This window comes from Hyperoodon ampullatus, assembly GCF_949752795.1.
Source record: "Hyperoodon ampullatus genome assembly, chromosome: 4".
Classification (NCBI taxonomy): Eukaryota; Metazoa; Chordata; class Mammalia; order Artiodactyla; family Ziphiidae; genus Hyperoodon; species Hyperoodon ampullatus.
Window position 1 is genome coordinate 6,491,593 of NC_136917.1, and position 26,606 is coordinate 6,518,198.

Here is a 26,606-nt window from a genome sequence, read left to right on the forward strand (position 1 = left end):
AGGAATAAACCTACCTAAGGAGACAAAAGACCTGTATGCAGAAAATTATAAGACACTGTAGAAAGAAATTAAAGATGATACAAATAGATGGAGAGACATACCATATTCTTGGATTGGAAAAATCAACACTGTGAAAATGACTATACTACCCAAAGCAATCTATAGATTCAATGCAATCACTATCAAATTACCACTGGCATTTTTCATAGAACTAGAACAAAATTCTCACAATTTGTATGGAAACACAAAAGACCCTGAATAGCCAAAGCAATCTTGAGAAAGAAAACTGGAGCTGGAGGGATCAGGCTCCCTGACTTCAGACTATACTACAAAGCTACAGTAATAAAGACAGTATGGTACTGGCACAAAAACAGAAATACAGATCAATGGAACAAGATAGAAAGCCCAGAGATAAACCGACACACATATGGTCACCTTATCTTTGATAAAGGAGGCAAGAATATACAGTGGAGAAAGGACAGCCTCTTCAATAAGTGGTGCTGGGAAAACCGGACAGTTCCATGTAAAAGAATGAAATTAGAACACTCCCTAACACCATACACAAAAATAAACTCAAAATGGATTAAAGACCTAAATGTAAGGGCAGACACTATTAAACTCTTAGAGGAAAACATAGGCAGAACACTCCATGACATAAATCACAGCAAGATCCTTTTTGACTCACCTCCTAGAGAAATGGAAATAAAAACAAAAATAAACAAATGGGACCTAATTAAACATTAAAGCTTTTGCAGAGCAAAGGGAACCATAAACAAGACAAAAAGACAACACTCAGAATGGGACAAAATATTTGCAAATGAAGCAACTGACAAAGGATTAATCTCCAAAATTTACAAGCAGCTCATACAGCTCAATATCAAAAAAACAAACAACCCAATCCAAAAATGGGCAGAAGACCTAAATAGACATTTCTCCAAAGAACATATAAAGATTGCCAACAAACACATGAAAAAATGCTCAACATCATTAATCATTAGAGAAATGCAAATCAAAACTACAATGAGAGGGCTTCCCTGGTGGCGCAGTGGTTGAGAGTCCGCCTGCCAATGCAGGGGACGCGGGTTCGTGCCCCAGTCCAGAAAGATCCCACATGCCGCAGAGCAGCTGGGCCTGTGAGCCATAGCCGCTGAGCCTGCGTGTCCGGAGCCTGTGCTCCGCAACGGGAGAGGACGCAACAGTGAGAGGCCCGTGTACCACAAAAAAAAAAAAAACTACAATGAGATATCATCTCACACCAGTCAGAATGGCCATCAAAAAAAAATCTACAAACAATAAAGGCTGGAGAGCATATGGAGAAAAGGGAACCTTCTTGCACTGTTGGTGGGAATATAAATTGATACAGCCACTATGGAGAACAGTATGGAGGTTCCTTAAAAAACTAAAAATAGAACTACCATACAACCCAGCAATCCCACTACTGCGCACATACCCTGAGAAAACCATAATTCAAAAATAGTCATGTACCACAATGTTCATTGCAGCTCTATTTACAATAGCCAGGACATGGAAGCAACCTAAGTGTCCATCGACAGATGAATGGATAAAGAAGATGTAGCACATATATACAATGGAATATTACTCATCCATAAAAAGAAACGAAATTGAGTTATTTGTAGTGAGGTGGATGGACCTAGAGTCTGTCATACAGAGTGAAGTAAGTCAGAAAGAGAAAAACAAATAACATATGCTAACACATATATATGGAATCTAAGAAAAGAAAAGGTCATGAAGAACCTAGGGGAAATATGGGAATAAAGATGCAAACCTACTAGAGAATGGACTTGAGGATATGGGGAGGGGGAAGGGTAAGCTGTGACAAAGCGAGGGAGTGGCATGGACATATATACACTACCAAACGTAAAATAGATAGCTAGTGGGAAGCAGCTGCATAGCACAGGGAGATCAGCTCGGTGCTTTGTGACCACCTAGAGGGGTGGGATAGGGAGGGTGGGAGGGAGGGAGACCCAAGTGGAAGAGATATGGGGATATAAGTATAACTGATTCACTTAGTTATAAAGCAGAAACTAACACACCATTGTAAAGCAATTATACTCCAATAAAGATGTTTTTAAAAAAAGTAGAAACATTAAGTCATTTAATATGGCAACATGAAGGACACAATTGTTCCCATGAAGGCCTCTGACCTTTCCATGGCACTTTCAAATATTCATTTTTATCACTTGCTTTAATAGTATCCCTTTAGGAGGCAGTAGGTTTGGAATTTACATCTTATCCAAGTCCAACAGAATCCATGCTAATAGACTTCCATTCTGCTTGTTCTTCTATAACGTTTCCCCAGATCTCATCACTGGGCTTGAACCCAAAATTCTGTCCTGTCTTTCCCATACTCCAAGCATCTGATAATAGGCAAACATCCTGGGCCTTGGGTAGCACTGCCAGAAGATGTTGCTCAGTAGTCCCCTAGTGGCCTGAAAGAGTTCATGCAGTGTACTAAAATGCTTTTTCTACTCCATGGAGGTGTGAGAGATTCATGAAGCAGCAATATCATTAAGTAGCTGCCAATTAGCACATTCCTTTCCAGAAGGTCCACGTAGTACACTCGAGATTCTACATTGTCTAGGTTTGCTTTCTAGTGGGTCGTGCAGTCTATCAAAGTGTCATTACTGTATCATCACAATCTGAAATTTTACTGTCAAGTTTGGGATATAGTCTTCTGAGTTAAAAGGCTCCTTTTAGGAGCTAGTGACAGTAACCCACTTACCTGAAGCAAAAAAGAGGACTTTATAAGAAGGCTACAGTGCTTTCAGGAGAAACTCAAGGGCAGTAATGGCAACTAGATAATGAAGGAATGAAATCAAGGAGGCCATCAGAAACCTAGGTAGCTGCTCTCTCAGATTTTGGGGTTGCAGTGACTCATCTCTGTTTCTTTCTGTAGAAAGAAACATTTCTGTTTTTTTTTTCCCCTCTCTCTACACAGATATTTCTCTGATGTTGCATGAACTTGACCAAGCATACCCACCTCCAACACTGGCAGGCTTAGTAAATTACACAGACCAAACTTTAATTTTCGACCCCATTTCTAAATGATGGAGAAAGAAGACTTGATCTGACCAAAAATGATGATGACAATGATGATTATGGTGATGATGGTGGTAGTGGTGTTGATGGATGTTTTTATTTCGTGTTTACTGTGGGCAATTCCCCATGATAAACACCTTCATTCATTTTCCACTTAATTCTCATGGAGACGCTGTAATTCCATTTTATGGGTGATGAAGATGATGCCTAGAGATGATAAATAATTTGCCTAAAGTAACTTGCCTGCTAATGAACCCAAGTTACCTGATTCCAAAGTGGTCTAAACAATGGAGGGTTGAGGTAGGATCCAGTAGGACAAGCATGACGAATAAGGCTCCACCCCATGAGAGAGCAGGGCAATTCTCAGAGAAAAAGTGCTCTTATGAATTGTTTACAAAACCCCATTATGGTCTGGTCTAGTATAGATGTCTGTGCCTTTTCTCAAATCCTCTAGTGAGGAGCATGGACATCTCCCTCTATTGGACTCAGTTTTCTCTTCTAGTCTTTTTATCTATTACATTCTTCTTTGTTTCCTATATTCCAGTTTCTCAGAGTTATTTGTTGTTTATAAACACTGTGAATTGCCATGCCTCTGAGCTTATCATGCATCCTGGAAAGGCCTTTTCTAATCTACTAAAAGTTTATTCAACTGCTGAAACTCAGCCCAAATGTCATCTTTTTCATGAAATAATCACTGATCCCTCCCTCCCTACAGAGATGCCTCCTCACTCTGTTTCCATAAGCACAGTGTTAATAAATTATATCTTTTGCACTTAGCATTTTATCTGCGCTTCACATTGATTATGAATATCTACAACATGAACTTCCTGAGGGTAAGCATTATTTTTTAAAAAATAACTATATCCTCAACATATGACAATAAATAAAGTCTAAATTAAACTGATACTGGCTGAACAGGTATAAATCATGAATTCGTATGCCTGTGTTCTCTTAGATATGATATCTTGGTCTCTCTATATTTGTGTCTTGAGGTTTGAAATCCATACTGCCTGCCTATACTTTTGGGAGCACCAAAATGCCCTATAATGTGTTCAACATTCTATTTCTAACTAAGCCAGAACAATTTAAAGCGGCTGTACAGAAAACTGTCCCTTTATTGTCCTTTGTTTCGCAGAGCAATTTTATCCTTTTTGCACTGAATTCCCAAGAGAGATTGCGTGGGGATTTTCTACAATGTCCACTGAGAGGTCACTTATACCTTAACATCAATGTAAAAAATATTGTTGGTCCAGGGAGTTTAGAGCCTTAACTTTAGAAAACAATGTCAGTATAGAAGGCTGAAGAGATGTTCAACATCGCTAATTATTAGAGGAAATGCAAATCAAAACTACAGTGAGGTATTAACTCATACCAGTCAGGATGGCCATAATTAAAAAGTCTACAAACAATAAATGTTGGAGAGGGTGTGGAGAAAAGGGAGCCCTCCTACACTGTTGGTGAGAATGTAAATTGGTATAGCTACTATGGAAAACAGTATGGAGGTTCCTTAAAAAACTAAAAATAGAATTACTGTATGATCCAGCATTCCCACTCCTAGGAATATAACCAGAGAAAACTATAATTCAAAAAGATACATGCTCTCCAATGTTCAAAGTAGCACAATTTACAATAGCCAAGACATGGAAACAACCTAAATGACCATCAACAGGTGAATGCATAAAGAAGATGTGGTAAATATATATACAATGGAATATTACTCATAGAAAAGAATGAAATAATGCCATTTGCATCAACATGGATGGACCTAGACATTATCATACTAAGTGAAGTAAGTCAGACAGAGAAAGACAAATACCATATGATATCACTTATCTGTGGAATCTTAAAAAATGGTACAAATCGACTTTCACAAAACAGAAACAGACTCACAGACATAAAAAAACAAACTTATGGTTAGCAAAGGGGAATATCAAATGTAAAACCGATAGCTAGTGGGAAGCAGCCACATAGCACAGGGAGATCAGCTTGGTGCTTTGTGGCCACCTAGAGGGGTGGGATAGGGAGGGTGGGAGGGAGGGAGACGCAAGAGGGAAGAGATAAGGGGATATAAGTATATGTATAGCTGATTCACTTTGTTATAAAGCAGAAACTAACACATCATTGTAAAGCAATTATACTCCAATAAAGATGTTAAAAAAAAAAAAGAAAAGGGGGGAAGGATAAATTAGGAGTTTGGAACTAACATATACAAACTACTATATATGAAATAGATTAACAACAAGGTCCCACTGTATAGCATGGAGAACTATATTCAATATCTTGTAATAAATTATAATGGAAAAGAATCTAATAAAGAACATATATATATGTATGTGTGTGTATATAACTTAATCATTTTCCTGTACACCTGAAACTAACACAACATTGTAAATCAATGATATTTCAGTTAAAAAAAAGAAAACGATGTCAGATCTGTCATATATAAAGCACAGTGTATAAAAGTGTGTACTTTGGAATTGAGATACTTTCTAGCCCTGGGACATTAGGTTGTTACATACGTTTCTGAGCTTCATTTTACCGTTTTGCACAATGATGATAGAAATGGCTACGTTATAAGGCAGTTACCCAGATTAGAGATAATATCAACGTATGTGATTGACATCTAGTAAGTGTTCAATAAATATTAACCATTATTATATAATCTACCACTTTTGCTTCCTCCTTTAATACAGCTTAGTAGGACCTCTCCATTTTTCTCCTCCAATGTACCTCCAAAGTACATTTTACCACCAAGAACCTCTTTAAATTCTCCTTCTCACATCACTCCAGAAAAACTCCATAGCTGAGTCTTTGAACCCAAATATTCACTCAAGCTCTCTAACAAACAGCTCGTCTTTAAGATGTCCCCAAAATAACCTCAATCTTCTGCTGAATGTTCTTAGGGATCATGTAATTTCCTCCTGAAACATACATTCATGGAACCCACTCATGGTGTTCCAGGCCACACTTGAATACTTTTGTTAATAATAAAAAAATTGATTTTCTTCTATGAGAGTCCATTCCATCTTTGGATAAGTATGAAAGAAATTATTCCCTTAAAAAATTGAAACATTTTTCATTGGATTCTTCCCACTGGCCTTAGTTTGTACCTAGTTGGTTTTGAGTTAGAATAATCTGGTTTTAAATTCTAATTCTGTCACTTACTAGCTGTGTGAGATTAGGCAAGTTACAGACTTAATGACCTACAAAATAGACTCAATTATAGGCAACTCATAGATTTTTATGTTAGCAGTGAGTAAGTCGGAGTATGCGGAATTCTTAACATAATTCTTGGTACATGGTAAATGTTAAATATTTGGTATCTATTATTAATACTGTGTTAATTTCCACTGACACAGTCTTAAATTGCATTTATTGACTGACTTGTTTTCCATAACAGTTTCTAAGACAAACAGGGAAAATGTTTCAAGTCCTCTAGTATTAGGTGGGAAGTAATCATACAAATATAAATCATACAAATCATACAAACCGGAATCCTTTGGTTCAATCTCCTCATATATTTAAGAACACTAATGCTCAAATAATAAAATTACTTGGTTGAAGTTATTATTTGACAAAACAACAGCTACTGGTTTTTTGAGGCTCAGTTCTAACACTGTTTTTTAAAAAGCCCAGTGGAGATTTGCTGTGAGAAGACACAACATTGTGCTGTACAAGAGGCAATTCCATACCTATCCTGAGATTTTGGTTGTTTGTTCTATACTTAATGTGTAAATGAATAAATGTGTGTATTCGTTCTTTTGTATCATAGAAAGTACTATTTATTGTCTGGTGCCAAGTTTGTTTTTTCTATGCAATGACCTCCTCCAGTCATCTTTGAGTCTTTAATTTCACACACACAAACATGTGTTGTAGGTGTTGGTACAAGGAGTTCAAAGTTTAGGACAAAGAAGGGAGACAGATTTTTTTCACTTCGTCCTTCTGCTAAGCCCAGTGTATTGTTGGGGAGGATGGTAGTTCTAGGCTTTCCAGTAGAGATAAACAGCAAAGCAAGCAAGTGGTTGCCCAAGATAATTTAAAAACATATTTAGGAAAAACAGCTGTGAAGTAGACAGGTATGAGATAAATGTTCTCTAATTTACCAGAAGAAGGTAATTCTCTAAATAGGGGGAGCTCCCGAATGCTTGGTTTGCATAGACAGTATGCTACATAAATGACCATACATTTCTCAGAGTCACAGCCATTGTCATGTTTTTGAACTCTCTCTTTTATGGCTAGTTCCACAGGAAAATAATAACTGCAGTCAAATCAACAATGTTGCTACTAGAGCTTGTCTGCCAATTCTGACAGGGATGTGTGAACAAGTGACTTCATTACATACAGACACCAACATATAAATTGAATGCACAGAATTAGAGAGCTTGAGTACCTTAGGTCCAGCACATTCATTTACAGGTAAAGTCCGCAGAGGTGAAATGACTTAGATTACATGCCCTTATTATCCTTCCAGACCTAGGACTTTTTTTTTTCTTCCTATTGAGAGTAGTAAAGGTATTCCTTCTCCTTCATTAAACTACTAATTAAAACCCATCAGAAAATAGAATCAAGTATGTTAATCTTCTCTTTAGAGACAAATGTTAACAACTATCATTTGTTCCTTTTTTGGATAAATAATTTTCAGGAGAAAAACATGCCTATTCTATAGGAATATGTATATAAATGCACATATTGCATTTTTTCATAATCTCACCCATGATCATTTTTTTTTACCATGATCATTTTTTTACCATATGAAAAAATATTCAGTCTTAGAAACCTAAGTTTGAGGATGATACAAATAAGAGATGGATAGTAAACATAAAGATTAAAAAAATGATACAAAGTTGCAGGGATAATTTATCCATATTTTGGAGTCCTATGATGAATAAAAATAATAAGTTGTAGTGAAAATGAATAGAGAATTATTTAATAGCATCAGATATTTAGGGTTTTAGTGCAATCAATGGGAGTTGAAAATATGTTGTGGTGATTAGTTGTAGTAACTTTAAAGTAGAGAGAAAAGAATAAGAAGAGAGATGAAAACCAGGTTCTATAATGAACAAAAAAAGATTTTAGGAGTCTTAGCTTAAATTAGAGAGGACATGATAGGTATCTTTGTTTATGTGGCTGTCATGTAGTTTTTCCCTGAAAAATTATTTTGTGTAGCTTCAAAGGTGAGAACTAGGACCTGGGTGCAGGCTTCAACTCAGCACAAGTAAAACAATGTGAGAAATCAGATGCTGAATACCACTTGCCAGGAATGTTGGAGGGAATTCAGGTTTTTGATGAGTAACCAGAAAATTCCATGTAACTAAGATTAGGTAATCTTAAAAAAAATTTTTATAAGAAATCTTGCACTTGTTCTGTTTTCACTGTTGTTTTGTTTTGTTTATAGCTAATTTCTTGATGTTTCTCAAATGACTTATGTCATGTCTTCAGAAATAACTCTTAAGACTGTGCTGTATGGCATCAAGTTACCATCACTTTTGTAGAATCTAAAAATACAGACTGTGCTGAAAATACAGACTGTGAACTAGGTAGATAGTGGGCTGGAAGATGGTGAAGAAGACATTTGCTTCTTGCTCTTATGTTACGGAATTAAATATATATATTCACAATACTTTATTAATTTTATTTTTTTAAAGATTACAATTTTAAGGTTTAAAGAGACTTCTTTTACTCCAACTTTCCCTTAACAGACTGGGCGGAGAATGCTATTTCTTGGGTTCAAATATTTTGCTTTTGACCTGTGGCAAGCCTAATAAAATAGTGCCAGCAACATCATCATTAACCATTATCTATGGATGCTTTATTCTTACAGCATTTCTACATGGGAATCTTAATAAGCTATTTCCAGACACTGTCTCTTATAGGCAGCATTCATGAAACTGGCCAGGTTTCTAAAGATAGTGGTAGAACTTTGTATCTTAGCTTGAGATGCCACACCTTTGACAAGAAGGATCAGCGAAGTACTCAACACTTAAAAAAAATGCTAATCCAACAGCAAGATGGTCAAGAGCTGTGGGAATGTAATTCTGGTGTCTTATAAATGCTTTTCCAAAGAAGAATGAGGACCAATTTTTAAATAGAGAGGAAAGGGGCGTCTGATGCAATAAACCTGGTGAGATCAGAAAGAGAACCTGAGAGGATCCCAAAACTGTTTGACATTTTAAGCAGTGAGAGCCATGTAGAAATCCTTCTGTGAACCACAGAAATAATAAACACTGAGCCCATTGTAACATAATCTCAATCAGCAAGATGCCACTGCCTTCCAGATTTCCTCACAGGGCCCTGCGAAGTCCATGCCAAAACTAGCAGTGGATTTCTCCCATCTAATCTCCCCTTATGCCTTATTTGATTATTATCACTGCTCTCTGACCATGCACTGTCCCTTCAGACTCTCATTTCCCAACTAAGTCAGTCAGAGGAGGCCGAGTGTCCATTAGGACATACTCTAAGACCGCAAACCACCTTGCTCCATGTGAAAAGACGGAACAGAGAGTGAAGAGAGCAAGGGGAACCCTTCAAGTGTAGCTGGCAACCTTCTCACCTACTGGATTACTGGCCAGACACAAATAAGAAGGGCTATGAGTGGTCCAGGAGATTGCTCTAGTTAATTGGCAAAGGGGAGCTGGTTGGGAGGAGGAGAACCCAGGAGGAGGGAGAACTGGGCATTTCAGTGCACTGCAGGATGGCATCGCCTCTGCCCTGGCTCTACATTATTCTATGGTGAGTAAGACTTTTTTCTGATTTTTCCTTTTAGCTCGGAGAAAAGGGCAAGCACATACCCACTGGGTGACTTCTCTACCAAATCATGGAAGTAGCCTGGGTGGTGTGGCACGTATGTGTGGTGGGGTAGACAAGGCTGGAATGAACAGCCTATTTTCTCTAAGGCCAGGAGTGAGGGTCATTTACTGTCTACTCACAGGGTAGAAAATGCCCTAGGGAAACTTGAAGATGAAGGAAGCTTCTACTCTAGAAACATCAGTCGGATCCTGGACAACTTGCTTGAAGGCTATGACAATCGGCTACGACCGGGATTTGGAGGTGAGAGGCATCCTTACTAGACCAAATGTCTGTACTTTTCTTCCCCCTTAGTGCCATTCCAAGGCACAGAGGTCTCAGGATAGCAGAGTGGCAGGTTGCAGGGCCTGGGGAGGGACCATGTGTATGTTCCCATCCAGTCTCTGTCCCCCTTCCTCAGTTCGCAACCTTATATGCCAGCCATTTGAACTCTCTAAGCCTCAGCTTTCTCAACTGTAGTGTGGGTGTATGAACAGTGCTTGCCTCATAGGGCGTTTGAGTGTAAAATGAGATTCGCCATATAAAACACTTTCTTTAGCATTTGTCCCATTAATGCTATCACTAAACATTAATTATTGTTGTAATTTTCTTTAGAATACTAACCTAGTTCTCTTCCATTCCTTAAATTTCACAATTTTGCCAGAATAAATTCAAAATAATGCAACTGGTGTGAGTTTGTAGAGTTGAAAATCCAAAGGATTCCTGCTGCTGGAATTACTTTAGGATGGGTTGCAGATTCTGGCCATGAGAAGGGGCTTTGTGATAGAGTTGTTCAGTTCAGTCCCCTTAACACCATTGATGATAATTGCCCCCATCCCTCTGGGCTCATTTCAGGTGCTGTCACTGAAGTCAAAACAGACATTTACGTAACAAGTTTCGGGCCCGTGTCAGATGTGGAGATGGTGAGTGAGCTCTGAGTGAGGAGAGTAATTTTGCTTAGTGGGGGGAGAGGGCTGAATCCCAGAATGAATGATAAGGGGCATTGTTGCCAAACTTGGCTCCAGATCCAAAAGCAATATGTGTGCTCCTGCTGGGAAGGAATGGCCATTAGAGCAGATTACTGGTTTAATCTCCTTCACATTTCACTAAAGGCTCTGCTTGAATACTAATCTGAGGGGGCTTTTATGATGATATCCTCTCTTCTGTTCACATATCATGCATCTATTCTTCCCTACAAAGAGAAGATTTTTCCCCATCTTTATGAAGTCCTAGTAAATTTTTGGAGGAGAAAAAAGAAAAACCAGCAAAGATGGTATGCTACATAAGTGTATATTGAGAATATCTATTAAATTTAAAACATAGCTGTTTTGGCAGTGCATCTTTCTCGGTATGTGTTATTAAAACAGTAAAGGGAGTCCTTTGGAAAGACTAATGCATTTTATGTTTGCAAATGGACCAATAGGTGTTCTGGGGACTCTGTTCCAGGTACAGATGGCTATAGGATTCATAAGAGGGTATTTATAGTAAGCAGCAATGAAAACCTGAAACAGCCTTCTAGAACAAAGTATATTATGATATTCCTTCATATTTCTCAGGTAGTATGTCCCCCTAAAAGTAAAATATAAATACTAAAACTGAAGAAAAACATAACTCTTTAAAGTGGTGCATTAAATGTACTAGGGGAATGTAATTCTAGATGAACAGTTATTAGATACTTTCATCTTCTGCTTTTTGAGTTGACAAGATAAGGAGAAAGGAAAGGAGGAGGAATAAAAAAAGGGAAAAAGGAAGGAGAGAAAGAGAAAGAGAAAGGGGGGGCAGGAGAAGAGAAGTAAGAAGAAAAACACGGAAGAGGGGGAGAGAGTGAGGAGTACTTTATTTAAGCGATAGATGTCTTAAGACTTGAGAGAAATTAGAGTCAGCATTTTCCAGAATTCTCAATTATTTAACTATCATATTTTTCATTTGAGTACTGACTCACCCCAAGAATAAATAACCACAACCATATTCTATGGTACCATTTAAATCTGGGGACACTTAGAATTTATTTTATGCATGTGTCTCTTTTTTAAGACACATCTTATATTTGTATAAGAGAGGCTTGTTATAGCCTGGATCATCATTATATGGATATATTGTGTGTCAAATTATAGTTTTAAAATATAATCACCACTTGCCGTAATAGGTCTCATAAAGGAACATATAAAGTAGGCAAAGCAATTCTTGACAATATTTTGACATAATTATAAGTTGCTATTTATCATTGACTTTTGCAAAGGCCCTTATCATAATTCTTAAGATTTTTAATGTTATTTCATAAAAGCCACAAATTAAAACTCATAATTTTGATTATGCATGCTTAAATGATGTTCTGTTTGGGTAATTATGGTAACATTTGCTTTTATGTTCTCTGAGAACAGTATAAAATAATCATGATGTGCAGACAAGAGTATGCTTATCAAGTAAAGTTTCTCTATCCTCGGAACTTTACTAAGTGGTACCATGTTGCTCGGAGATACCTTTGAAGGTGAACAAGCTGCTAAGGGAATGGTTAGACTCACTGATGGTAGGAAGGTCAGCACAAAACCTAGACTAAATCTTTTTCTATTTTTCTTCTAAATTAAGGAGGGGGAACTCAATAGGTCAATAGATGAAGAAATGGATGACTGATAGAAAAAGAGGAAGAATGTTAAGGAGGGTGAAGGTGGAAGAGAGAGGTTTGCACAATACAACACTATCTTTTTATAACAATATTACAATCTTACAGTGTGAAAAAATAATAATTCACTGAAATCACCACTTTCCTGATAGTTTATTGTCATAAAAAGTTGCTTCGTTTCTTAAGTTTTAGGATTGGGTATGTAAGCTAGTGAATAAACTATTCTTAATAAGCCATCTGCCCAGCAAGCATGAATCTCTTATTTTGTCTTAGGAGTATACAATGGACGTTTTCTTCCGCCAGACTTGGACTGATGAGAGGTTGAAGTTTGGGGGGCCAGCTGAGATTTTGAGTTTGAATAACCTGATGGTCAGTAAAATCTGGACACCTGACACTTTTTTCAGGAATGGCAAAAAATCAATTGCTCACAATATGACAACTCCTAACAAACTCTTCAGAATAATGCAGAATGGAACAATTCTATACACCATGAGGTGAGGTTTCCCCAATTCTACTTCCTCTGCCCAAATTATTTGCCCATCATACTAACTCAGAACCACTTACTTCAATGTCCCTTAGGCTTACCATCAATGCTGACTGTCCTATGAGGCTGGTTAACTTTCCTATGGATGGGCACGCTTGTCCACTCAAGTTTGGGAGTTGTAAGTTACAAAAAGCTTCTCAGAGTTAAATAATGCATTCAAAATACATAATTATTTGGTTTTAGTCAGACACTGGAAAGCAAAAGAGAAATATTACTCTGACGTTCTCAGTATGATTCCAGGAATTAACTTCCTTAATCATGTCTCTCAATCATACAGTCAGAGGTTTTAGTCACCAGGATTAAAGAAAATCATTTAAAAAATTTGTTTGTATTTCCTTTTTATAATGAACAAGATTTTCTTTGAAAGAAAAAAAAACACACTATTAGCCAGATTTACTTCTCTGTTTAATTTGTTTAAAAAATTCAGATGCTTACCCCAAAAGTGAAATCATATATACATGGAAAAAAGGACCACTTTACTCAGTGGAAGTCCCAGAAGAATCTTCAAGCCTCCTTCAGTATGATCTGATTGGACAAACGGTATCTAGTGAGACAATTAAATCTAACACAGGTAAGCATTTGACCAATGCATGGATGTAATCCTGCATGGTGGCTCCAGTGCACATTTTCAAAATATCTATTTCTTTTTCTTCTGCATTATCCATCCTTAGCTAAACTTGTTATTTTAAAGTGATGAGTAGCTTCCTTTAAAATTGATTTTGCAACCATGTGCATATAAAGATTTGTGTAGCCTTGGAGTGAGTAGTTTTGTATGTATATGACACAAAGAACCCCACAGAAAACAATGAGCGGATGTATCTATCATCTGCTGATTGAGTAGCTTTGTCATACATTGAAAAAATGTCTTCACTTGTTTTCTTCCCACCCATATTAATTTAAAGATCTGCAAGATTTATTTCCAGCTGCATTCTTTCTGCACACTGTCAACAGCAATAATCCTGATATACCTGTCTTCCAACAGGTGAATATGTAATAATGACAGTTTATTTCCACTTGCAAAGGAAGATGGGCTATTTTATGATACAGATCTATACTCCTTGCATTATGACGGTCATACTCTCCCAGGTGTCTTTCTGGATTAATAAGGAGTCTGTTCCGGCCAGAACTGTCTTTGGTATGCTTCACTCTTTGGGCTCTACTTTCTGTCATCCTCCAGCTCACATTGCTTGTGTATTTTAGGGGAACATTCACACCAGTGCACTTTTTCAACCCACAAAGGAAATAAACTCCTATCTCATTCAGACACATGTATCATATAAAATGACCCTCATCTTATCTCACGTTGTGTGGCGAATCAACAATAGATTAGTCTCAGCAAGAATTCTGGCTGGTTTCCTGTGACTTTGACGTGCCCTATTTAGGAGAGTTGTTTTTTGGTTGGTTTGTTTTGTTTTTTAAACTCAATTTGCTTTTTCATAACTAAAAAAAGAAAGCAGAAAATTAAAAACTGACAAGTAAAGCAATGAAAACAAAGGCTAAGATATGGAACCCACAAATACATAAATTATATCTCACTTTTATTAGGTTGGATCTTAAAAAAATTTGCCATTTTTTAGGTCTAAAAATAGTTAAATATCACCAGTTTCCCCATTGTTCAACCTAAATATTTAGTTACATTTATGATGTATAGAATCACTACTAGTGTGATGGAACAAAATGAAATAAAAGAGCTATAACAGAAAAATATCATCTGTAACAAAATCCAATATTCTTCTCAGTTTTCGTGATTATAAATTTATTAGTTCATAGGGAAGACCTGAGTTTAATTGAAATCTCAGATGAATTTTGACTTTTTAATTTACCATACTAAAATAGATCTCTTTTTGCAAGTTATAAAAGAATATTTATATAATGATGTTTACCATCTTTGAATTATATAAATCCTCCAAGACAGAAAACTGCTGGCAGATGAGCCATGAAATTATTTTCTCATGATTAAATATTTTATCTTAAAACCAAGCTAGAAATTTAAAAATTTCAGAAATCTAATTTATATTTATTATTCACAACAAATAGACTTATTAAATAATTTGATCAGAAGTTCAAAGTTTTATTAGTTATGTAATAATTTGCTATTATTATATTATAATATATTATTATTAATAATACACATCACCACACTAGATTTTGAAGGAAACCAAAATGTGAATGCCTATGATAACTGTGAACAATTAAAAATAATAAAATAATAACAAAAAATACATTTGTAACAAAAATCCTCTCCACCAGCATGGTCCCATTTGATCTTGTTATTGGATTGCAAATACTAATAGTGCATTTCTCATTCTGTTTCATTCTAGGGATCACCACTGTCTTAACCATGACCACTCTAAGCATCAGTGCCAGGCACTCCTTGCCAAAAGTGTCTTATGCGACCGCCATGGATTGGTTTATAGCTGTTTGCTTTGCTTTTGTCTTCTCTGCCCTTATTGAGTTCGCAGCTGTCAACTACTTTACCAATCTTCAGACACAGAAGGCCAAAAGGAAGGCACAGATTTCAGCCTCACCCCCAGTGACAATATCAAAAGCGACTGAACCCTTGGAAGCTGAGATTGTTTTGGTAATTGTTTACTTTTCTAATGTTAGCTACCATATAGGAAAAGGCAGCCGAAATAGTTACCACAAACAATTAGATAGTCCAAAAGTAATATTAGTGGGGCATGAGTTACATAACTTTGGTTCCAAGGCCAACTTCTCCAGCTTCACAGAAAAACGCCAAGCAACAATCCTTCATTTATCTTTGCTCTAAACTTTTGGTATTCCTCTTTCATCATCCTCACTAATACTGGCAGATTGCAAGCTCTCAGAGGAGACAGAAAATTCTTAGCCTTTAGATGTTTCCTTTGAACAGGTTCTGTTATACCGACTAGGGAGAATAAAGTTAAAAAAAAAAAGTTCCTAATGAGGTTTCAGAGTCTGAAGGAAACAAACAGGGACTGCTATGGACAATTTCTGTTAGAAATCCACTCGCTGCTTTATTTCAGGAGGGCAAGTTGTGTATATTAGGTTCTATGAATGCTGAGTCATAAGCCAAGTTTTTGACTCATGTGAAAACATTCTCATGTTCACATTCATGTTATATGTATATAATATACATATTATTATGTATATTAATGTGTTTTTTTGAGACACAATCAGTGAGAAATACCTATAAAACAAAGTTTAGATTTGCTGTGGCTAAGCTCTGGTCCCCAAAGTTTTTTTGAATAAAAAATAAATGATAGCATTAATAATTCAAGGGTCTTAAATGTGCCCCCAAATTTCAATTTCACATATGAATAAATTCTCACAACAATTAAGTTGCATGTACTTTTTAAAAAATGGATTATAGAACTGATTGACAAGTGTACATTTTTATTTCAAAACAAACTTTAAACAGTAGCTCTTGAAAAGAGGAAAATTTTGCTCTACAAAATCAAGTAACGCAGACACTTTGAACTGAAAATTTCTTTATAACTGATCAATTCTCATGACTATTTCCAAATCGCAAAACCACATACAGCCCAGTTAATTCTTGGTTAAATTTTATGATAAAAATTATAAAACTATGTGTGTTTTACTTTCCAAATACTCAGATGTTTATTGGCTTTTTTTTTTTTTTTTTGCGGTACGCGGGCCTCTCACTGTTGTGGCCTCTTCCGTTGCGGAGCACAGGCTCCGGACGCGCAGGCTCAGCGGCCATAGCTCACTGGCCCAGCCGCTCCGCGGCATGTGGGATCTTCCTGGACCGGGGCACGAACCTGTGTCCCCCGCATCGGCAGGCGGACTCTCAACCACTTCGCCACCAGGGAAGCCCTGTTTATTGGCTTTAAAAGATAATTTTGTATTGAAACTTTTCTCTTTGATAAACTTAGAAACTTGTTTGAGAATTTACATTTTCTCTAAAGGATAAGACCAGTCCCATGATAAGTGGCAATATGTAATTTAAAGACTTTTTTTTTTCTTGAATTAGACCTTGTTTTAAAAAAAAAAAGTTTGCCATCCAGTAATCTGGTCCAATTACACTTACAAATAAAAAACAGAGCCTCAGAGAAGGAAAACATTAGGCACTAGTTGGTAGAAAAACTAGGAATTGATTCCAGAACTCCTAATATCCACAGATTTACAGAGGCTGAGGCCCTAACTTCCCCAACACTTTTTCAAAGACTGAAATATAATAGAGTGCGTACCACTGGGTAAAAGATTTTCTGTATGTAGGTAAGGTTATTCCCAAAATTCTTCCCTTAATTTAATGATGTTTTCTTTATATATGTGTGTGTGCTTTGAAAGTTCACAAAAATATAAATTTTGTAACAAAAATATGTTAAAGACCCAGTTCAAAAGACTTGAAAATTATATTTTTCAGAAAAGATAAATTCAAAATATTTTTTAGAATTATTTTGTTTGTAAAAATAAGTGATTATGTTACAACCTATCTGTACTTACATAGGTATATAATTGACATATTGTCCAAAGGTCATATATTATCTTAACATATAGCTGGAAAGGAAGAAGAATTAATATTTATCATAATTCCATTTAACAGTTTCTTATTTGAGAAACACAGTAAAAATAAAAAGAGAAATTCATGACAAAGAAGGTAAGAAAAGTGATTTTGAATATAGTCACTGATCTGATATTGAGACAAAAAGAAAGACCAACTTCCTTACTTCAACTCTTAAAATATATATTACTGGGCTTCCCTGGTGGCGCAGTGGTTGAGAGTCCGCCTGCCGATGCAGGGGACACGGGTTTGTGCCCCGGTGTAGGAGGATCCCACATGCCGCGGAGCGGCTGGGCCCATGAGCCATGGGCGCTGAGCCTGCATGTCCAGAGCCTGTGCTCCGAAAAAAAAAATAAAGTATATATTACTAAGAAGAATATGATTTCAAATCCTTAGAGAAAGCATAGAGTTATCATTCCCTGAGTCTATTATTTTAAAGGTATAATTTATTAATAAGATGAAATTTAAGATCTCAGGTCTTCATATAAACTATCTTCTAATAGTTCTAAAATAATAACATATAATGAGCAGGTCCTTTAGGAAGCTGGATAAAAAAATGCATTTAAATCATCTCAAAGTAGTTTTTTCCTTGCAAGTTGACTTTTCTCCCTACAAAAAATTATATTTCTAAACCTGGCTCCATTTAAAATATTCCAAGGCAATGAAAAGGAGAATTTTGTTTCTGAAAGGCTAAGTCAAAGTGTAAAAATTTAACAAAAAGTAACCAAACCTAACAATATTAACCTTGCAGGCATCAAAAAATATAGATGATTACAAAGAACATGTACAGTTTCATTTATTTATGTCAAAACTTGGCTATTACCTTATATAATATAGAGGAACAAACATAAATTACACATTTTGAATTTATACAGCACAATGGTATATTATGATTGCAAGGTCATTTTTTCTTTCAAATACCATGACATTTTAAAATGCCTATTCAGTTGTAATCAAAATAACATTATTTGAGTAAGTTGGACATTGAAATAGCAAACCAATGTGGTAAAGTTGAAATGAGATTAAGTGCTTGGATATTTCATGTCATTCTAAGTTGTATGTTTTAATATGCACATTGCTTTTCACAGGAAACTGCATAGAATGAATGTGAAAACTTTATCACTTTGAATTTGACCTTGAAATTTATTATAATAATGACAAAGAAATTCAGGCATTTAAAGCCTAGTACTCACACCTGAAGAGACATCTAAAACTAAATCTTCAGAAGTGCTCTATAGACTATTAATCTTTCTTATTTTAAGGCATTTGGAAGTGGAGACTTTATATTTTTGGATTTTGAGAAGAAATTGTCCACAGTGTCTTTCCTGCTTATATGGTATCTTTCCATATTGTTTTTATTTGGTATGCTATTTTGGTTTTAGAGAGTTATTCCTGTATTTATGTTTCAGAGCTTATTATGTGTCTGGGGTACACTTATTTTATATATAAGACCAAGTTTAGACTTTGATCTCTTTCTGGATGTTTTGCTAGTTTTCTTGTTATTTTAAAAATCTAAACCCTCACCACTATGTTCCTAAGAATGAATCCCTTGGCCCCCCACCCATCAATACATCCAATGTGGCTTTTCTTTTTCACAGAACGTGTGATGTTCTTGGTAAATTATCTACAAACTAAGTTGACCAAAATTTAATTGGTCAAGATAATAACTATATTTATACCGATTATGTTACTTTTTCTTTTCACCTGACACCAATTTATTGAGTACCTATGTGCTCATCAAATTATTCATACCATAAGCCTTTTATTTGTTAAGTGCTTTTTTGCCAGACCCTTTGTAGAATGCTGAAGCTACCTTAGTAAGTGACATCAGTAGGGCCTCTTCCATCATCGAGCTGCCTTTTGAGCAGGAAGAGAGGAAACTACTCAAGGAGCCATGACAATATACTGTGATAAAGGCTGTGGTTAGACATGTATAGAAGGCTGAAAAAAAGCCATGAGAGAGTACCTAACTCAGTCTGGAGGGGTGATTGTGGAGGAAGTGATGCCTATGCAGAGAAAAGAAAGATGAGCCTGGCCCTGCTCTAGAAACTCTAAGTCAGTTGTTAGAAACTTGGGCACAGAGAGGGAAATAAGACGTAATGTCCTTTCTGGACTCTTTCCAAGGTTGGAACGTCTGCTGGGCCATTACTATGTTGCCCTTCACCTGTGTAGAAAAATATGAATCATAGCATACTGAAAGATTTACCTCCCCTGTTCCAAATCGTGCTAAGATTTCTTTCAGTACTAACATTACTCCAAAGAATTAACAGTTGAATTAAGACCATCAGAGACTCTGAGCACCAGAAAGATCATGATGTCCCTTCCCCATGGTAGCGCCGCCATATGACTTATGGAGAGGGTGGGGTGGATTAGGTGAGAGGTGTAGGTGGTTGGCTCTTTCCCTCTACCTTCCATCAAATCGCCATCCAATATTCCTCTTTGCACCCTTCAAACATTCCAGTATGGTTTTTAGACATGCCACTAGCACCACTGACCCACAAGATTGCTACCAATAAGCTGCTTCTCTGCAGGCATTCTGGAATTGTCTCCACTCCTCAATTCTACCAGCTGCAAAATAAATGTAAGGACATTTGACAGAGATTATTTTCTCCATAATGATTAATATGTAGCTTAAAAAATGTCAAATAGGGCTTCCCTGGTGGCGCAGTGGTTGAGAGTCCGCCTGCCGATGCAGGGGACACGGGTTCGTGCCCCGGTCTGGGAAGGTCCCACATGCCGCGGAGCGGCTGGGCCCGTGAGCCATGACCGCTGAGCCTGCATGTCCGGAGCCTGTGCTCTGCAACGGGAGAGGCCACAACAGTGAGAGGCCCGCGTACCGCAAAAAAAAAAAAAAAAAAAAAAAAAGTCAAATAATAAATGTTTTCAAAAATATTTTCTCTTGTTTTTGGTGCCCCTGTTCGCTGGTTCTAAAAGCAGATACTTTGTTTGTCCCTTGAGTAATGCAGCCCTGGTTAGAATATTTCTCCTGAGAGGTAACCCGTTGCCCCCTCTTCTTTAATATATTAGACTCACTAAATGCTGTATCAGAATTGCTCCAAGTACTTCCCAAATGCCTCATCCCTATACCAAATAACTGATTGTCACAAAGTCCAGTTCGACTCCAAGTACCTTTGCAATATGGCATTATTTAAAACAAAACAGTGCTCTAAAAATACCCAAAGCAGGATGACACTGAACAGCAGGGGAGCCCCGGAAAAATTCAAAACCACAGGCGTTCCACTCAAAACAGTGACAGCCCCAAGCTGAGCCCTCATCTGGACTCTGACAAAAGCCTATTTTACCATCAGCTGAAGCTGCTGAGCTTACAATAGAGCAGGCGGGATCTTACACAAACCTGTAGCTTGAATGGTTTGCAATATTGGCTTTCTTTTCATTTCAGAAATTCAGTGTGATTCTTCTAAATTTTAGGTGTCCAGTCTCCTACACTGCCGATTCTCAATTATCCAGGAGCTGATTATCCAGCGTGTGGGTTAGCCAGCCCTCTGGCATTTCCTTGAGCACCTTGTATTTGCTGCCTGCTAGAAATCCCCCAGCCATTGTTGGGCAATGAGACAGTGTAATTCTAAACCAGTGAAGCTCAATGGTGGGTGAATTTTCCCCCAGAGGACATTTGTCAAGGGACACGGATATTTTTGGTTGTCAAAACTCCGAGGAGGTGGGTGCTACAGGCATCTTGTGGATAGAGGAAAGGGATGCTGCTCAACACCCCATGATGTACAGGACAGTTCCCACAACTAAGAAGTATCAGTATATCAGTAGCTTCGTGGTTGAGAAACCATGCCCTAAACCCTAAAGCTGATGGAAAGAAAAAGTAATATTTATTAAGAGTATGATCTCAGGCATCTGAGACGGATTGAGTGAGGTATTGCACTTAGTACTTGTGTGAGCTTTCTGCTTACACCTTCATTTGCTCATCTCCAAAATGAAAATATTTTTACATGATAGATTCTTCCTAGGAATAAGCAAAATAATGCATGCAAAGTGCCATGTAGTGCTTGTTAATGGTAAGCATTTAGATATGGTAACTATAATATAATGTAATATGAACAATATGCTAAAACATAGTGTAAAATAATCATAAAATGTTTTGTTCCCTTCTCTTTGCTTGGCTACTCTAAAAAGTCTTGGGAAATGCTTAGATTTTCATTCATTTGTTGATTTGGCATATGTTTATTAAGAGTTCACTGTGTTCTGTGCACTGGCTAGGCACCGTGGAACACTTACACATGAGAATAATATGCCCTCTACCACTAAGGCGATTTCATGTCAGGAAAGGGGATAAAGCACAACAGAAATAATATTTACAGGGAAGAGGTGATGACAGCAGAGAGTTGTAACAGTTAGGTAGGCAGAAATATGTACAGAGAAAAGACACATTTCCTTTCTCAAGTTCTTAAAGACAAGAAGAAAACCTTACAGCTGAAACAGTAATTGTCCCTTTCTTTTTTTCTTTTTTTAATTTTCTTTTTTTTATTGAAGTATAGTTGATTTCAATGTAAGCTCAGGGAGAGCCAGTGACTCCTAAGGCATGTCTAAGTCATACAGCAGCTAAGTAGTATCTATGAAATTGCAGTCTAGGGCTTTCTGACTCTGCTGCCCTCTTAACTCCTAAGCAACCCTCCATAGAGATTGTCTGGGGAAGCAGATGTGGAAAAGAGGAATCCTACTGTATGAGACCTTTAATTCCAGGCTAATGCCATTGTGCATAAATTTTTCATGCTGTTAGGTGGTGAATGATGTTGCTTAACTCTGGACAAGGGTTGTTCAGCAATCTTCATTAAGTCATTTGTGACACTGTGACAATGCCAAGAGATTGACAAATTTTCCCAACATCTCCAAAAGAGAGAGAGAGAGGTAAAACAATGCCTTACATTTTTTGTGCTAGATTATGGTTTACAAACACTTTTTCATCTCAGTGAACTTATTCATGTCTGCCCTCTTTCTCCCTAAAAAAGGAAGAAACATAGGCGTTAGACAGACAATGCATGCTATTAAAAATCAAGACGTGTTTAGAAAGAAAATCTGCTCTAAAGCCTTGCCCTCTTTTCTTTCCATTATGATCCTTAGAAGATTTACTAGAGTAAAATATTTTAATGTTCCTTATATCTGGGAGGAGGAGAACTCTTTCTGAAGAATTTAACAGTGACAAATTTTGCTCTTTCAGGTGGAGAATATTTTAATAACATACATAATAGATGAAAATTCAAATCAGAGTTTGAGAAACATGATAGAAAGCTCTTGGCAGACAATGCTATGTTTATTCTCTAATACAGGTAGCATGCATTGAGACCAAAATACCACTACTCTGGTCCTATCCACACACTATCTAGTGACCCTGGGCACAGTAGTCCTGGGTTGTTACATATTTTTAATAGAAAATGTCACTTATTTCCTATTCAAGATCAGTAGACTTGGCACTCTTCTATTTTAAATTCTCTTCTACCTCCAATACCTATGATTTATTTAATTCTGTCCAGAGTGCCTAGCCTAATACTGGGTCAACAGATAACAAATAAAGATATTCTTTGCTTGAACTTCACCATGGTCATGTCAAATCAGACTTCATACTGATTTATTTTTGCTTTTGGTAAAGAAACAGATTTTCCCATGGCCCCTAAAAGCACAGTGGGCTTGAACTCTCTATGATGACTATTATAGATACTGGGCAAACTTCCATGACAAATCAAAAGCAAAATTCAGGATGGGAGTATAGAGAGGAGGGGTTCTCGGCGTTGTTGTTTCCCACAGTTCAAATGTCACCACGTCGGTGGGTAATTCTGGTCCTGTGGCTCAACCAGCACAGGGGAGGTGGCGGCCTCATCCTGTTGCTGGGGGGCTGCTGTCTAAAGCTCCAGGAGTCTGTGTCCATGTGAGTAACACACCCTGCCAGGCAGCAAAGTGGTGATTCTGCTGCCAAGGAGAAAACGAGGCAGTTTTACAAGAGCAGGGTTAATGTACAGCCAGGGTGTGAAGGCAGGGACCCAGCAAGGACAACCTGGCCACAAGGAGAGTGATTATTATAGGCCGTAGACAAGAAAAGGTAAGAATCAGAGGAAGCCCCCTAGTCTCCACCATTATGAAAGGAGTCTAAAGCAAATAGAATTAGAGTCTCTGAACCAGGCTCAATACTTTAAAGATGAGAAAATGCTGGGATGAAACAAGCAGTGAGATTGACCAAGGTGGTTTATTACGGGCTGTGAAACTATGGGCAAAGCAGTTCCCACATCTGGACCTCAGCCTTCTCATCTGTTACTTAATGCACTGAATATCCCTTTCAAGATTAGGATTGGTTGTCTTATGATTTCAGTGGAACAGAAAATCTCATGATAGAAAAGAACACATGACAATTCTGAGGTTAGTAAATATATCACTTTGGTAACTTAAGATGGAGGGAGACCAGTAGAGAAGCTCTGAATGGAAAGCAGAAAGCTCTCAATATAGAACTCTGGACCAAGAGGTAGTTGTATTTCAAGGGAAGAACAGTCATCCCACTCAATATAAGGGTATTTCTATTTTGTCACTGGCTTTTGATGTACATGAGCACCTTTATATTTTTTTGCTGTTGTTGATACCTCAGTTGGTTCAAATTTATGAATGGTAAAGATTAGGCTGTAGGCTGGGAATGTGTCTAGAAGAATGATACCATTTAGCCAAGCTGTTATTTTCTTGCATTGAGTAATTGCCCACACATTCCAAAGTGAAATTCCCTCTCATTGCCCATACCCATTGCCCTATAGGTTTATGTATAACTGGGGTGGTGGATGGATAAGCCCTTATAACCTGGCTTAGCTCCTAATGGTACAACACTCAACACAGTTTCTGGGGCATGGAACATGCTTAGCATCAACTGCTGATGTATTAAATTATAGGACGTTGGATGTTAGCAAATCGATGTTTTTAAAATTTGTTTTACCACTTTCTTGGAAAAGTAGCACCATCAATTACTATCAAGAATTTGCTGATATTTTAACTTATATAGTAAGTAGTCAGTAACTATCTGTCAATGACGAAAAAATGAATGATTAAGTGATGTCTATTCTTTTACCTAGGCTGAATATATATGTATCTTTTCCTCTACAGCATCCTGATTCCAAGTACCATCTGAAGAAAAGAATCACCTCTCTGACACTGCCAATAGTTCCATCCCCCAAGGCCAGCACAGTCCTCACAAGAGCTCCCATCTTACAGTCAACACCTGTCACCCCCCCACCTCTGTCTCCTACCTTTGGGGGTACCAGTAAAATAGACCAGTATTCTCGGATTCTCTTCCCAGTTGCATTTGCAGGATTCAACCTTGTATACTGGATAGTTTATCTTTCCAAAGACACGATGGAGGTGAGCAGCAGTGTTGAGTAGCTTGCAGCCGTAATAACCTGTATCCTGTGAGTTCTCATTTTCTGAATGTTTAAAAATAGCAATGAGACTTGTATAGATGCTTTTCTGAACATGAAATCGAAATTGAAAATCTCTAACACATAGCTTTGAGTAAGCATGTATGGGCAAGAAAAGCAATAATGTTACTCCTCAAAATTGGAAGGTGAAGGTTGCTGAAAAATATGACTTTTCTGCACATTAGAGAAAATTTTATAAAAGGATAAAATGGATTCAAGATGAATTTGCCAATCTTTGTCCTTCATTGTTCAATATTTTAATTGTGAATATTGTGAATATCATTTACCACAAAGCAAATAAAAATAAGAAATGCTGACACTTCCAAAGGCTGCCTTAAAATGTTTATTTTGGCTTAGTTCTCAAGAGAACAAAATATAAATAGTCTAAATATTCATCACAACGTTAATACCAGCATGTTGGAGGCCTTTATGCTAGTAAAATGGCTTTCAGTGACATTGTAAAGCCTGTATTGAGCTTAGCCATTTGTTTTTAACCTCGCTGCGCTATTTTACCACAAAAAAATATGGTGTTTGCATACATATGAATTATACATAGATCATAAATTATATATGCATTTGTACGTAGCTTTAGTTGGACTGCAGTACAATGTTGTTTTACCTCATTAAGCTCTCCTTTTAAAATAATATGCTCATTCATAATTCCATGAACTGGTAGAAGGCTTGTATATTATGACTGTTCTTATATCTCATATTCTTTACCTTTCTAAGTGTATCACTAAACAAAACAACAATAAACATGGTTCTCTGGGTCTGTTTAATAAAGCTCAGAAGTTTCCTTAAGTATGGGGAAACGAAGTGGTTACCTCCCCAGTGTTAGTGTCCCTGGGGATTCTGAGAGATAGAAGGTATGGGACAGCCAGGCTTGGTCACCCAGCTCTAAAAAAAGACGTGAATTTGTATTCAAATAGTCAATCCTGCTAGAAAACAATGGAACAACATCTTCAAAATGCTGAGGGAAAATGATTTTCAACCCAGAATTCTGTAACCAGCAAAATAAAGATAGAGGATATATTAAAAAAGTCAATCCTTCATCTCTTTTCTGCTCACTCAACACACTTTCTGTTATAAGATGAATGGGGTCTGAGGATCTAATGTATAACTTGGTGACTACAGTTGATGACACTGTATTGTGTAATTGAAATTGGCTAAGAGAGCAGAAATTAAATGTTCTCACCAAAAAGAAAAAAAGTAAATACGTGAAATGATGGATATGTTAATTAACTCGATGGAGGGGATCATTCCACAATGTATACATATATTTAAATCCTCACATTGTACACGTTAAATATCTTGCAATTTTATTTAACAGCTGTACTTCAATCAAGCTGAAAAAATGAATGAAACTATTTTTCTCCCTTTCTACTATTCCAACTCTTTCTGATGCTAACTCTACCCATGTTTCTCCCACACAGAATGGTATTAGGGAAACAGGAACTAGGAGTGGGAGAAAGCATGTGGTGTGGTTTGTGCAAATCAATAAACCCCTCATGAGTTGTAGCTGGGTCTTAAACATCATTGAGATCAGCCAGAGCTCTGAATCCAGAAAGAAATATTCTGGAATTACTACCTCTTGCCTTTATCCAGGAAAATACAAAAAAATTCTACAGCCAAACAAATTAGAGTTTAATTGAAATAGCTCTCTACTAAGAGTGAGGAAGTTGA

The 26,606-nt window shown here is 37.0% G+C and overlaps 1 protein-coding gene across 1 annotated transcript; it reads left to right on the forward strand.

Annotated features, from left to right (window-relative positions):
- Nucleotides 1-9,736: 9,736 nt before the first annotated feature.
- Nucleotides 9,737-24,888, forward strand: GABRA6 (gamma-aminobutyric acid type A receptor subunit alpha6; the record flags this gene model as incomplete). Its single annotated transcript, XM_079703079.1, has 9 exons — nucleotides 9,737-9,789; nucleotides 9,989-10,107; nucleotides 10,699-10,766; nucleotides 12,737-12,957; nucleotides 13,043-13,125; nucleotides 13,435-13,578; nucleotides 13,990-14,142; nucleotides 15,329-15,588; nucleotides 24,613-24,888. The coding sequence occupies exons 1-9, from the start codon at nucleotides 9,752-9,754 to the stop codon at nucleotides 24,886-24,888; spliced, it is 1,362 nt and encodes a 453-aa protein (XP_079559205.1). The 5' UTR covers nucleotides 9,737-9,751.
- Between the last annotated feature and the right edge of the window lie 1,718 nt (nucleotides 24,889-26,606).